Source organism: Paramormyrops kingsleyae, chromosome 12, assembly GCF_048594095.1.
Source record: "Paramormyrops kingsleyae isolate MSU_618 chromosome 12, PKINGS_0.4, whole genome shotgun sequence".
NCBI classification, from domain to species: domain Eukaryota; kingdom Metazoa; phylum Chordata; class Actinopteri; order Osteoglossiformes; family Mormyridae; genus Paramormyrops; species Paramormyrops kingsleyae.
In genome coordinates, this window is record NC_132808.1 from 29,075,243 (window position 1) to 29,088,074 (window position 12,832).

Consider the following 12,832-nt stretch of genomic DNA (forward strand, 5'->3'; position numbering starts at 1 on the left):
GCTCTCAGCAGGGAAGGAGCTGTTGTCTTAAAGACGACAGTATGACCAGTGACCATGCTGTACTCTTTATTTCACTTTGAGAAGATGAGAGGAGATTCAAACTGGGAAAAAAATAAAATAAAATAATAAACCGCAACCCATTTTCGTGCAATATACTAAATACAACAATAAGGAAGACCTGGGGTGTTTTTGTTTCCATTTTTCTTTCCCTTTTTTACAAAAAATAATTCCAGCCATCAGTGGGGGCACTCTAATGATATATTAATTGAACAAAAGGCTGTACATGAGTAAGTACACATTCCTTAGTCTTACAGCAAAAAAAAAAAACACCCACTTTGCACTACCATGTGCAGACAGAAGGGGGCATTTTAACTACAGCGTGACTGAGCAGGACAAGCTGTCTGCAAAGGTGTGCAGCAGAAGCCGACCGCAGTGTGTCCGCCCTGCACTATCCAGCATAAGACGTGCTCCGTAGCACCAGCTCAGGAAAGCTGTTCAGCAACCTCCTAATTCAAGAACCGAAGACATTCGTGTGTGTGTGTGTGGCGCTGGGTCAGCAGGACAAACATCAGCTGATTTCAGTACCGCAAGCTGGGATTGGCTGTGAACCACTGATTCCACCAATGACAGCAAATTGTTTGATCCACTACAAACACACCAGCATGGTAACTTGAAGAGCGCTATACTTCCATAAAAGGAAGAGGGGGAAAAAAAATAATGCCTGCTGGTATTTGCATCCCTTCATGTCTAAGTGAAAACATGGCCTTAAAAACAAAGAAATGGCGACTAGTTAAGATCACCGAAACTGGTCATGGACACGAGGTTAACGCTCCGGGCTTAAACTGCACGCGTACGACGGCGCCTCCTGCTTCCGAGTTACTTGGCATTGAAAAGGCGTCACTTCACAGCTCTGCTCTCCCAGCACACATTGCGGTGGGGTGGCACTAAATGTACCTTAATTAAAAAAAGTAGATCAGCATTGAGGTTCCAAGTTTGCATGAAAACAAGAACTCAGATCGGGGTCTCAGGTGAGAAACACCCACCCTCCAATAGAGATCAGTCAGATTATGTCTTCAGTCCTGTGGCTCCTACTACTGCACTAAGAAATGCAAGAATAAAAAAAAAAAATAGATGAACAAACAAGGGATCCAGCACCACGGGGTTAGGGCCCCTAATAAAGCAGACAGCTTGGCCTCTTGCACGTAACACCCACAGGGATGGCGAACAGGGGGTGGAGTCGGGACACACCAGACAGCACATTCTCCAAACATAACTAACCAACCCGCTTCCTGCTCATGGCCTTTCCTGTCGTGACCAGGCCGGCTGCAGCGTAGAATCATACAATTAGGATGTGAGTCTGCGTCCCACGGGGAGGACGTGACGTAAATGGACAGCGGACGGCCTGGATCGCCGCGACACGGAATATCACCCGGGAAACCCCAAGGGCCGTAGGCTCGGTTCACCTCACGGAAGGTACACGGCCCCCCCAGGGGACGGCGGCCCCGCCTTCATCGGACGACAGCTGGTTGGACGCATTCCCGGTTTTAAAGAGCCGGCAATGGGGAGCGACTGCGACCCTCCGGGACCGGGTGGGCACGCGACCCTCCGGGACCGGGTGGGCACGCGACCCTCCGGGACCGGGTGGGCTCGCAACCCAGGCGCGCTCCCGCTATGTAGCCACGGGCCACAAGGGGGCGCCGCACAGCTCCACAAAGCAAAGCTGGAAATTCAGAAATACTTCAACAATAAAATGGTCACATTGCTTTTAAATAGTTGCCAAAAAATAAAAGTATAGGGCATTTTTCTTCATAGTAAGCACAGCTGAATTTTATAGTTTTACAATATTAAGAAAAATTAAAGTATTTCCCCATTTCTTTTAATTTACACAGACTTCAATACCTTTATTTACAAATGAATTCTTTGTATTCTTTTTTTTTCCAGTCTCAGCTTGAAGCTAGATGGTGTAATCAGTTAACAGTGATGGTTTTTCATTCTTGTTTTTAAAAATCTAAACATTTTCCTGTAAGTAAGAATCAAGAAAAGAGCAACCAGTTGGATCAGGTATGCCTGGGGTGGGGGTGGGGTTGGTGGAGGGGGGGGGGAGGGACTGGCTGAGGGGGAGGATGGATGGATGGATGGATGGAGGTGGGCTGGGGAAAGGGGGTCAAAACGTAAGAGACTGGACTTCGGATTGGTGTGTGTATGGTGAGCACAGACTCAGTTGCTGAGCAGGACCTCCGTTGCCGTCTCCACATCCCAGGATTTTGACGACAAGGCCACTATTACTGCATTCTGTGGGCGAGGAGAACAGCCTCTTAGCACAGCCTCGTACAGAGGTGCAGAGCATACCTGTCACGGTGTCGGTGTCGGGCGATGTTCGCTAAAAATCAACATGACGACACCAGCCAATATTCACACTTTATCGATATTCAAAGGTAGCAGTACTGCAACTATATACTATTACTACTTTAAAATGGATGTGGTTGCATTGGACATTCAGTCATCTTCCGTAGTGGAGGATGGGAGATTTCGTCGGGTCGCTCATCACTTAGAACTGCGCTACAGTCGGCGCTGCTTTGCTGAGGTCACACTGCCTGTGTTACTCGATGTGGTCGCTACACGTATTCCTGGGATCTTAAGGTGAAATGTCACCGACATCGTTCACACGCATCTGTTTATCTCGGAGCTAGCTGGTTATCGGTAATATTAGACAAAAATATATCTGTCGTCGTACTGCCCACAATGTCCACAATGGTGCAACATTAACTGCACTCCACCATCATAATGAGCAGCAGCATCTGTGGCATCACCCACTCCTCCCAGGACAGGGGTCTTCTCCCGTACTCACTTTGTCGAAGCCCATTGCACACAGCTTGTCTATTTTGCGGGTGTACTCGGGACTGGAGACTGGCGCCCCGGCGTAAACGTGAGACCAGAGTCGGGCCGTCTGTTTGAACATTTCTGGATTCTGCTTGTACTGGAATAAGAGATGGCAGTTTCTAATGAAGAAGTTCCACACCTTAAAGTCACATCAGAACATGGTATTTCAAGGACCTTGTGCATTACCTCTGTGATCTGTATTAGTTATAAATACAGGATAAATTTCTCTCGAAATCGAATGAGTAACCCTCTGCCCCATATGTCCCTCCCACTTCCCGGTCCCACCGCAGCTCCTCCGCTAATTTCCCCCCCCCCCCACCCACCTGATTTGCCACAACTGCATCCTGAGGGTCGTCCGGCTCTGCTGCTGCCAACAAAGCCTGTAGTGATAACAGCACGGTCCTCAGCGTCATGGCGGCTGCCCTGGGGGGCGGGGGGGGTTCTGTTAGCACACTGGTTCTGGGGTCCCTCCTCCATGGCTATTGTCCCACATGTCCTGATTCAACACGCCTCACTGCATTTTAGACTCTGAAAGCGGCCTGTCCTATGCTTGATTAAACATTACCACCGAGTGCTTCTTGTGGAAGGGAAACTCACCACTGATCTTTCAGGATGTCCAAGCATATGGCACCAGTGACGGAGCTGATGTTTGGATGCCATATTTTAGTGATGAAGCGTACCTGCGCAGAAGGTTAGGGACAGGAGTGTCAGGCGCGATACTGGGGTGTGGCCACTAGGGGCAGACCTAAACCCCAGGGAAGGCGGCGAGGGGGACATTTACCAGTCAGACATGAAGAACACACAAATCCAAAACTGATGACTACACTGAGTTTGTGTGTAAAATCACATGCAGGCAGTGAGTGTTTGGTCCTGACAAAGACCAGGTAACCATTATTTCTATAAAATTATACTAGAGGGGAAAAGAGAGACTTCCAGAGACAAATGGAGGGGAAAAAGAAATAAAATTAGCTGAAATTACGCACACACAGTAAAATCCAGTTATAGCGGACTCGCTTATAACGGAATATCATCTATAACGGATGAGGTCCGCTGGTCCCGGCCGTGCGTGTTTAAGAACATGCAGAAAAAGCATCGGATATAGTGGACTCGCATATAACGGAATTTCGCTTATAACGGACAAACAATTTAGTCCCCATGGCCGCTTTTAGCTGTAGTTTTGTTCGGCTATAACGGACATGCAGGCTCCGCCTACAAGGCGCGTGGCGTGCCGCTGATATCCAGCGCAGATACGTAGTCGGGATTATTAATAGTCAAGCATCTGATCAGGTAAAGTTGGACTACGACATGAACAATATAATAATCTATACCACAAGTGTGGCTGCTGGGGTGTGGCATGAGTAAATGGTGTCCTGTAGTTGTGTTCTGGGGAAACAGCAACTCTGGATATAACGGACTGTTTTGCCAGGTCCCTTAAAGTCCATTATTACGGGATTTTACTGTATCAGCAAAACGAAGAGAGGATCATCGCAAACACCCACCTTCGGAGGGTTAAATGGATAAGTTTCTGGAATTTTTATTTCTAGTTGATATCTGCCACCTACAAAAGGGAAAAGGGGTAATGTTAAAAAGTGAAATAGTACAAATACACAGAACCCTAACGCACACTCGCTTTAAGCTATTAAGAGGAGCTGCAAGATGCTGGAACTCTACCAATAGTGTCTGTCAAAGAAGCTGTTGGTGTTGCCGCGACAACAGACACAAAGCAGTGCCGACAAATCACTGGCTTTTTCTCAGTATCGTCTCTGTGGAATCCAGAATATATCCATGCAGTGGATATCCATACAGTTTTTGTTAAATTTCTCACACTGTGCGAGTCCAGCAGCCAGGACGAGAATGGTTACGATTGGCTTTGAGCCGCATGTACAGTCCAAACAATTGCAGCAGAGGTAAACTTTGCACTGATTTTATTTTAACATATTACACAACCTTGTAAAGGAACCATCATTAAAATTACCCAGCTTGCTAAGTTTTGTTTCCTATGACAGAGTTATAAATTTTTTTTTTTTTTTTTAAAAGTTTAAATTATTGGTGATCTCCATTTGGCAGAATTTTATTGCGGGAAACCCCCTCCCCACTCAGCAATTCTTATCCTGGGAACTCCTCCCCTGCACGCGCCTAATTTTATCACCAAGATATAAAAATACCAGAATAGCACTGTTATTTGCAGATACTGTATACCAGAGCATAAAGTCGAGATGGTACGACGGCATGAAAGATCAGACACCACCAAAGCCTACGACCCATCTGACTGTCGCGGGACATGTGCATAACATTCAGTGTCAACATAAACATCGCACATCACGCAGGCCTGTCCGGCACAGCGTTTAAGTCACGGAAAAAAGTGAACGTGAAGTCGCATCTACTGCTATGCATACTGCAGTTACACCATGATGTCATTGCCAAAAGGCAGAATGTTAGAGGCACTTTGCTTGCAGCTCTAATAGTTATCCACTAATCGAACCCTTGGCAACTTTGATATGTGACTTTCCTGAAAAGAGATCACCAAGACACCACTGTGTACTACTGCCCCGTACGCTAAACTGGGGGGGGGGGCTTTGTCCCTTCCACCCTTTGCTACTTTTTCAGTGTAAACAGAACCCAAAACGACACTCCACCGCTGCCTAGAGTGTTATCTGCATCAGAAGCCGCCCCACCCCCCAGCCAAGAACGCAGCTGGCCCCCACAGGGTCACTCTTAGGCAGAGGGCATGTGGGGACATTGTGTGGCTCAGCAGGTTATGACGCTGTGTCTGTGAACGGAAGGTCGCTGGTTCGAATCCCAGGATGGGCAGAGTGATACCGCTGCTGCTCCCCTGTGTTAAGACCTTTAACCCCCATTTGCTCCAAGGCCTGTCGTACCCGGCTGCTTACCATGCTTTCACAATGGTACATTTAGATAAAAGTCTGTTAAATACATTTTTTGAAATGTTTAAAAAAAAAACATGTAGCACTTGTGACGCCCAGAAAGAGAACAGGATCAGCACAACATCTGTCAGCGTCACTGCCTAGACTGGGAAGGCCTGCAGGTTCAGGTGTGAAATGTGAACTGACAAGGACAGCTTCAGAAATTCCACAGCGGCTTGGAAAACCCTAAACGTACCCAATAGTGGGGAAGGCAGGTACAGAGAGGGTTCCACTCACCTTCATAGGGCGTGTCGGGGGGTCCCGCTATCTCCCCCTTCAGCTCTGTGAAATTCTCATCTACGAGGTCAACTTTTATCTGGTTTTTGCTCGTCTGTCGAGAGAAGCACCAGAACGGAGACAAAGATGAGTGACACCCAGAGGAAGCGGAAACATCCCAATGAAAACATTAAGCCACCGTAGTAACCACAATTCTAATGGTGAGTATAATGTATTATACTGAAAAATGAGTAAACCGGAAGCGGCATTAAGTCAGAGTACACAGCGGTATTTCAACTGTGCAGTGTGACAGGTGGTGGTATATTAGCATTCTGTGATCATTTTAAAATCGAGGGGGAAAAAATTAAAATACAAATAATCACTCAGCGGGTGTAATTAGAGCAGCACAGTGAAAACATCACTTAAAAGCACAAACGTGCCAACAGAGTTCCACTGTAAACCTTTCGCATTACAAACAGCATCCTGCTGTGGGCTGGGCTGAGGCCGGTGATTCAAAACGAATGTACAGGGCACTTAATGGAAAATTATGAATGCAAACACATAGAAAGTAGCCAGATATTAATGACCCATTCAGCATGTGCTATTTAAATGACCCACATTCACAGGAGAATCACCCAGTGCTTCTACTGCTTCCCCATTCCCTTCAATAAGAATATTCTGTGTAGGCAGGATAAAGATCAAACATGTAAGTCCTGTGGAATCACAAAACTATCTGCATTCCTGCCTACATGCCAAGCTTCATATGATTCCTATCTGAGAGGTAGTAAGGAGAGTGTCAGAAGTCTGTCAGTGGTAAATATGGTACAGGGAGTGAGGGAGGGGCCATACCAAATGCTGCAGAACTAACTGGAAGAGTCAACATTAATAAGTTAGGAAGGATACTATTTATAACACATTATTATCAGTGTGCAAGACAATAACATCAACTATACAACACAAACAGCAACAGACTAATCTATCTCACAGGGATATCAGCATGTCACATGTTGCAATGAGTCCTTCTATGTGAAATTAAGCCTTGTCACAAAACAACACAGCAGCTTAACGAAACACTAAGAACCACGCCAGTGGTTAACGACCCACATGCTGGATAAGCGTGTGAGGTGTGGCGTCCCTGAAGGGAGCACACAGGAGCAGGCTGATGTCTCATTCTGCTAAAGAAGTGTTTCCCAATCTGGCCCTCTGGGACCCACAGACAGTCCACGTTAACGGGGGCTGGGAGGGAGCAAAAATGTGGACTGTGCAGGAGGGTGCAAAAACGTGAACCGTCTGCGGGTCCCCGAGGACCACGCTGGGCAACACTGTGCTACAGCATCACTTGGCATGCACATCACACATTTGTTTTAAGGAGCACCATCACTGCCCCTCCCCCAAAAAGAGCATTAAGCCAATCACATTGAAGCACCTAACATCTGAGAGAACCACCAAGTGACTACAGTCAGGTCACTTCACAGTGAAAATGTGTTCTCAATATCAAGAAGCACCTCAGATGCCCGTATTTTCTGCTGACAGCAAAAGCCAGCCTAAGGTCAGCTTCTGTGGTACAATTCTATCAAAACATCGCAGGCATCTATGCCAAGTCAGTCACATGACACCCAGGGACAAATGTAGACAAATTCAACCCTGAAACTCAACAAATCACTTCCTTGCCCGATTCACTCCGATAAACTGCAACCCTCCTTTCTGCAACTCATATTGATTTCTGAACAAAACTCCAAAATGCACTGTTGTCGCGCCTCTTGACAAGCAACCAAAAGCACACTGCAGCTTTATGTGAAAGATGCGTCTGGATGAAGATATTAATGGGCCACTCCTTCGCAATTAAGTCCAGGGAGCTGCCATTCCACAGGTAACAGCGATGGAGGAAATAACAGCCTAACTCTCACTGATTGTGCAAAGATTTAATGCCATGTACAGGAACTGCAATCTTCCCATTTGGAAAACCAGTAGCACTCCTAGATTGTTCCAGCAACATTTTCCAACAGGTTTAAAACTGCCTCCCTAATTGATCTGGGTGACAGTACAAATAGATCAAGTGCACTGGTTTCACCCAAATTTCCACTTGGATATATACAAGAAAAACAAACAAATGTGGTACTTTGTAAAACACGCAATAAGTGGACAAATTCACCCTGACATAGGAATATGTTCAGCAAGTAAACATCTGGATTAGAGCCGTTTTCCAGTAAAGTTGGGAACAGCACAAGGACGTGAATTACCTCGAAGACAAGCGGCAGCAAAACCAGAAACATCTGACAACTCAGTAAAAGTCAGGGGGCAGAAGACACGCTGATATTAACTAAATATTAAACGTATTTTAGCTGAGAGTGGAGCTGTTAAAATGGAATGGATGTGCAGAAAGGCGCAGGAATAATGCGGAGAAACGGCGGGAGAGGAGCGGGGCTGTGAGTGGGATTCGCACACTTAAATGGGAATCATTTTAATTAGGGGCGCCGCAGCTGTCAGACTGCGGTATGCAGTTCGCAGGAGCACGGAGGCTGGAGCTCGGCCTGTGCAGGAAGGCCCGTAGGTGCACAACCCATCCTGCGGACCGTGCATCTAAAAGCTGCAGCCGAATAATGCTGCATGCATGTCGACAACCAATAAAACAAAAAAAGCCCCGAAGCAGCGGACCTGAACTGCGCCGGGTCGCCGCCTCCCATCACCTTCTCCGGCCGGGTGTGAGCTGCTCATAACTCGCCGTTAGCGGATCGTTACATGGGATCGGTGCCGACAGATAGTGCTCGGCGGGGGCTGTCAGGGAAGCGGACCGGCCGAGCGCCCTGCCGACCAGGGGGGTCCGACCGTAAGGCTACCGTCCTCCTCTACACAGGAGACGGGCTGGCCCGGGTGGCCCACTGATGAGCCAAATAACATGAAAGTCCTCATTGCAGCCAGCTGTCAGGTTTCAGGTCCGCAGAAAGAGACTCGTCTCGCCCTTTCTGTCAAAGCAGAGGTCTGCCGGGGCTACCTGGCTCCTGCCGCGATGGAGATAAGCGCCTCGGTGGCCGGCCCATAAATCCCACCTTCTCCCTGTCGGACGCCGTCGTCCCTGGTGGTCCAGCCGAGCCTCCCCCAGACAGGCACAGTGCGACCGACCGAAGCCCCGTCGGCATGCCGAAACGGCCAGTACGCGGCCTCGGCCTAAGTGCACCCTGAATCCCCGGCATTTCCTACAAGAATAGGCCGGCTCTTGCACAACCTCCGCGGCAGGCGGGCCTCCGAGCCCCGGGCCGGTGTCGACACTGAAAACCAGCTGACCCACATTAAAATGAAACCCTCCACAGCCCCTCCGAGCACTTTTGCTTAAAAAAAAATAAAAAAAATGTATATTAAATAAGGACGGCCAGTTTGGGCACAAAAAAAGCATCCGGACACCTCACATGCAAGGTCTTTGTAACCGCACGCCGGCGAGCCCACCCCGGCCGGGCGGAGCGCACGCCGGCCCGGTTCGGTAGCCGGTTCGGGAGGGGGGACATGGCGAACCTCCTCGCTCTTCAGGACCTCCTTGAACTCGCGCTTAATCCTTTGGACCGCGATGTTGGCCATGGCGCTGCTGTGTGCTGGGTCGGGCCTCCCTCGTCTCCAGCTCCTCGCTCGTATCCCTCACAGCCGCTTTCGGTCTCTCACTTCTCTCTCCCCCCCTTTCTCTCACTCTTTTTTTTAACCACCCCTCCTTTTTATTTAAAGAGGAACCGGAGCCTCTGCTCCCCTCTGTGCGCCCTGCACTCGCACCGTCTATTTATCTGTATTTTTAATGGTTACTGCGAGCCTCAGCATTCATTTTATTCCCTCATCACATGCGTTACAATGCAGGTCCTGCCATGTTCGCCGAGATTCGTCCAGCCAGGTCTTTCTGTGCCTTTTTTTGCATTTCGTCTGTCCCAAACCCTCCATGACCGCGCCACCAAGGTGCCCTGTATTCCCACCTGTTAAACGTGAGTCATAACGAATAATGAGTTTTAATAACAGCGACAGCAAGCCGTTTTCAGTGTTATGTTGAATATAGATCCCCGCGGTGACAATGTATGGTTTGACAATATCTCCGTTACTGCCGATTTGTGCGACAAAATATGGAAATAGCTAGAAATGGTCCGAATTTCCCTCTTTGTTGCTGTCAAAAAGCCCATTGTTCACCTGGAAAATTCTGCGACCCCAAGCCTTATTGAAAAGGGGTTGAAAATTAATCATGGAATCAATCACAATTCCATGTATGGAACATAGGTTCAAATCCCATGGCCAGCAGATGAAAAATATCATTGTTGGACACTTGAGCAAAGAGCATAGACGCATTTTCCGCACTGACCATACTCTCTGATCGTTATGTGTACATCGCTTTGGGCAAACACATCTCCTTATTAAATAGGCTAAAAGGTGTGTGCCGATATGCTTCAACATGGCTAATGCCACCCACAACATTAAATTGAAAATGTAAAATTTAATAAAATAAGAAATCAAGATTATCAAGAGATGCAGTTCATATATTTTATACAATTCTCAGAATGTTGATTTGTGGCTCTCATCAGCAGGATGGCTTTAAATGACCCTGAGCCGTGACGGTGATCATGCAGGAACGCAGGGTGGACCCACAGGAGAGCTGCTACGTTACTCTAGGACATTAGATGTTGATGACTTGGGTAAAATTTTGAGATTCCTTTTCATAAAAACAGGACTATAAGATTTTCTGGAATGTTCTTGAAGAGAATAATTTTATTGTGGTTTACCTGAGTAGTTTTGCTATCATTACTTATTTTCTGATATTTTTACTTGAGAAATACACCGATGATTTCCCTTCGTATTGTCCGAAAGCCCTGGAATCCTGCCCAGGGTAGACCCACAGGCTTCCCTGTGACCCGGGCCAGAACATGCAGTTGGAAGATGGATGGAATGATGTAAAGGTGTAGTCTGAGGTCTGGAAAGGTTTTAATGAACAGAAGTTTCAGCTGTTTTAATGCATACCTTGAGATTTTTTTTTTCGCCTGATGACTAATGTGTGTTTACTTGAAGAGTATTACATAAGTGATCCATCCTTAATAAATAATAAAAATATATATACATTGACCTCAGCCTGAAGTTCTACAGACCCAGCTTCTGAGAGAGGAGAATTTCACGTCTTATTAACACTGACAAGTTGAGGTGAGTAACTCATATTGGTGTACATTAAACCCACGCACCTGACACACCAACATGGAAATGACAGAAAATCTTGCACTGCAGAATCCTCCTCTTAAAGCCTGTCCTAAGCCACAGTCAATCCTAACACAGCAGGACTTGCAGGCAAATACATGATTTCAAATATGAAATTAATTCTGAGATCTTGCATTCGTACTCACTGTGGCGACAGGTAAAGTTTTGTATGGAATGTAATACAGGCAACTGATTGGGTATTTCATCGATCTTAATTTAGAAGTTTTGGGCTTTAACCATCACCTATCTGCATTAAAAAAATCCAAGCAGTAAAACATTATAGCGCCCTGCTGAAAATAATTAATTCCCTTCTCAGTAAGAATAAAAAAAAAACTAAAAGTACAGATTAATCTCACATGCTGTTGTTGAGTAAAATCCCAATTTAAAGAAGCTCGTTTGCATGCTGACGAGTAAGATGCGTCTCCCGCGTGGCTCATCCTCCGGCTTCGGTGGAGCTGGAACCGCAGCCAGGTTACAGGGAAGGAAGTAGCGCAGTTTCCTGTTTTTACGCTGCCAAGTTCATATTTTCCCTCTTTGCGAAGCTAAAGCTGCTTAACGCCACCCAGTGGACATTATCCATAGAAAACGATCACTATTGTCTTCATCCACCGCCTATACACAGACTTGTATCTTAGTCTTTAGCGGTCACTGTAAAATATTCCTTGAAGCTTTTCCCTTGAAATCACCCAATACCTAATAAATCCGCGTTGGGCTGATTAGGTGGCTTATATCCCAGGAGGACATTATGTGGAAGATTGGAGTACGTGCTGGTGACCCAATAAGCCTGTACGATTCTCATAAGCCGAGTCCGGATTCCCTTGGCCAGCAAATTACTTTATATGCTATTAGCATTTATTATAATCAGTGGCGATTGCTGATCAAATATTTTAGTGTAGCAAACTCTTGACCACCCCCGGTATAATATCAGAGCTGAGAATATTAGTCATCACTATAAATGTAGTACAAATTGACATATTCATTACATTGATGTCCTAAACATTTTCCATTGGTTTCTAATTTCGGTCCAGTCTCCCCTGCCGTGGCAAATCTCAAGGAAACCGCCATTGATTATTATTCACATTTAGCACTCCATTTGCCCTGTCCCCATTTATACCGTTTATTATTAATCAATTAAGACTTCGAATCAGGCATCTCGCAGAAACAAACCAGGAACCTTTATTCCATATTCTTACCCACAATTCCCTGGTGTTAATCAGATGGATTTAGCTGACATTTATTTTAGAGTGTGCTTATCTTGGTCTGAATTGGAAGGCTTTAATATATGCTCGCACTGATCAGTTTTGAATAATCATAAATGACTGTTTATGTGATACAAGATAATGAGATGAAGCAGGCCCTGATTTGTGCCCTCTCCTGTCATTGTCACTGTGGTGAAAGAGAATTCTCTAATTTGGACAGCGCCCCCTGTGGAGGCGGACTGTTTTTGCCCAGGGACATTCCGCCGACTCTCCGTTCTCCATCCGTATGATGCTGCAGGTGGGTCAGGGGTAGAGGCTGCTGAACCTGACACTGAATCAGTCTAGCTGCATTAGAATGTGGGTCCTGTCCTGAAGCTTCCTTGACTGATCATCTGTGCAACTGCC

At 46.6% G+C, this 12,832-nt stretch overlaps 1 protein-coding gene across 3 annotated transcripts; it reads right to left on the reverse strand.

The window, feature by feature from the left end:
* Positions 1 to 49: 49 nt before the first annotated feature.
* Positions 50 to 9,734, reverse strand: LOC111832885 (ubiquitin-conjugating enzyme E2 K). Of its 3 annotated transcripts, none has more exons than XM_072697912.1 (7): positions 9,528 to 9,734; positions 6,042 to 6,135; positions 4,380 to 4,438; positions 3,478 to 3,560; positions 3,204 to 3,303; positions 2,849 to 2,977; positions 50 to 2,292 (listed from the first exon to the last, which is right to left on the reverse strand). In XM_072697912.1, the coding sequence occupies exons 1-7, from the start codon at positions 9,588 to 9,590 to the stop codon at positions 2,218 to 2,220; spliced, it is 603 nt and encodes a 200-aa protein (XP_072554013.1). In that variant the 5' UTR covers positions 9,591 to 9,734; the 3' UTR covers positions 50 to 2,217. The 3 variants fall into 3 exon arrangements, with proteins under 3 accessions (XP_072554013.1, XP_072554010.1, XP_072554012.1); XM_072697909.1 differs by having other exon boundaries at positions 9,462 to 9,734; XM_072697911.1 differs by having other exon boundaries at positions 9,425 to 9,559.
* Positions 9,735 to 12,832: the final 3,098 nt, after the last annotated feature.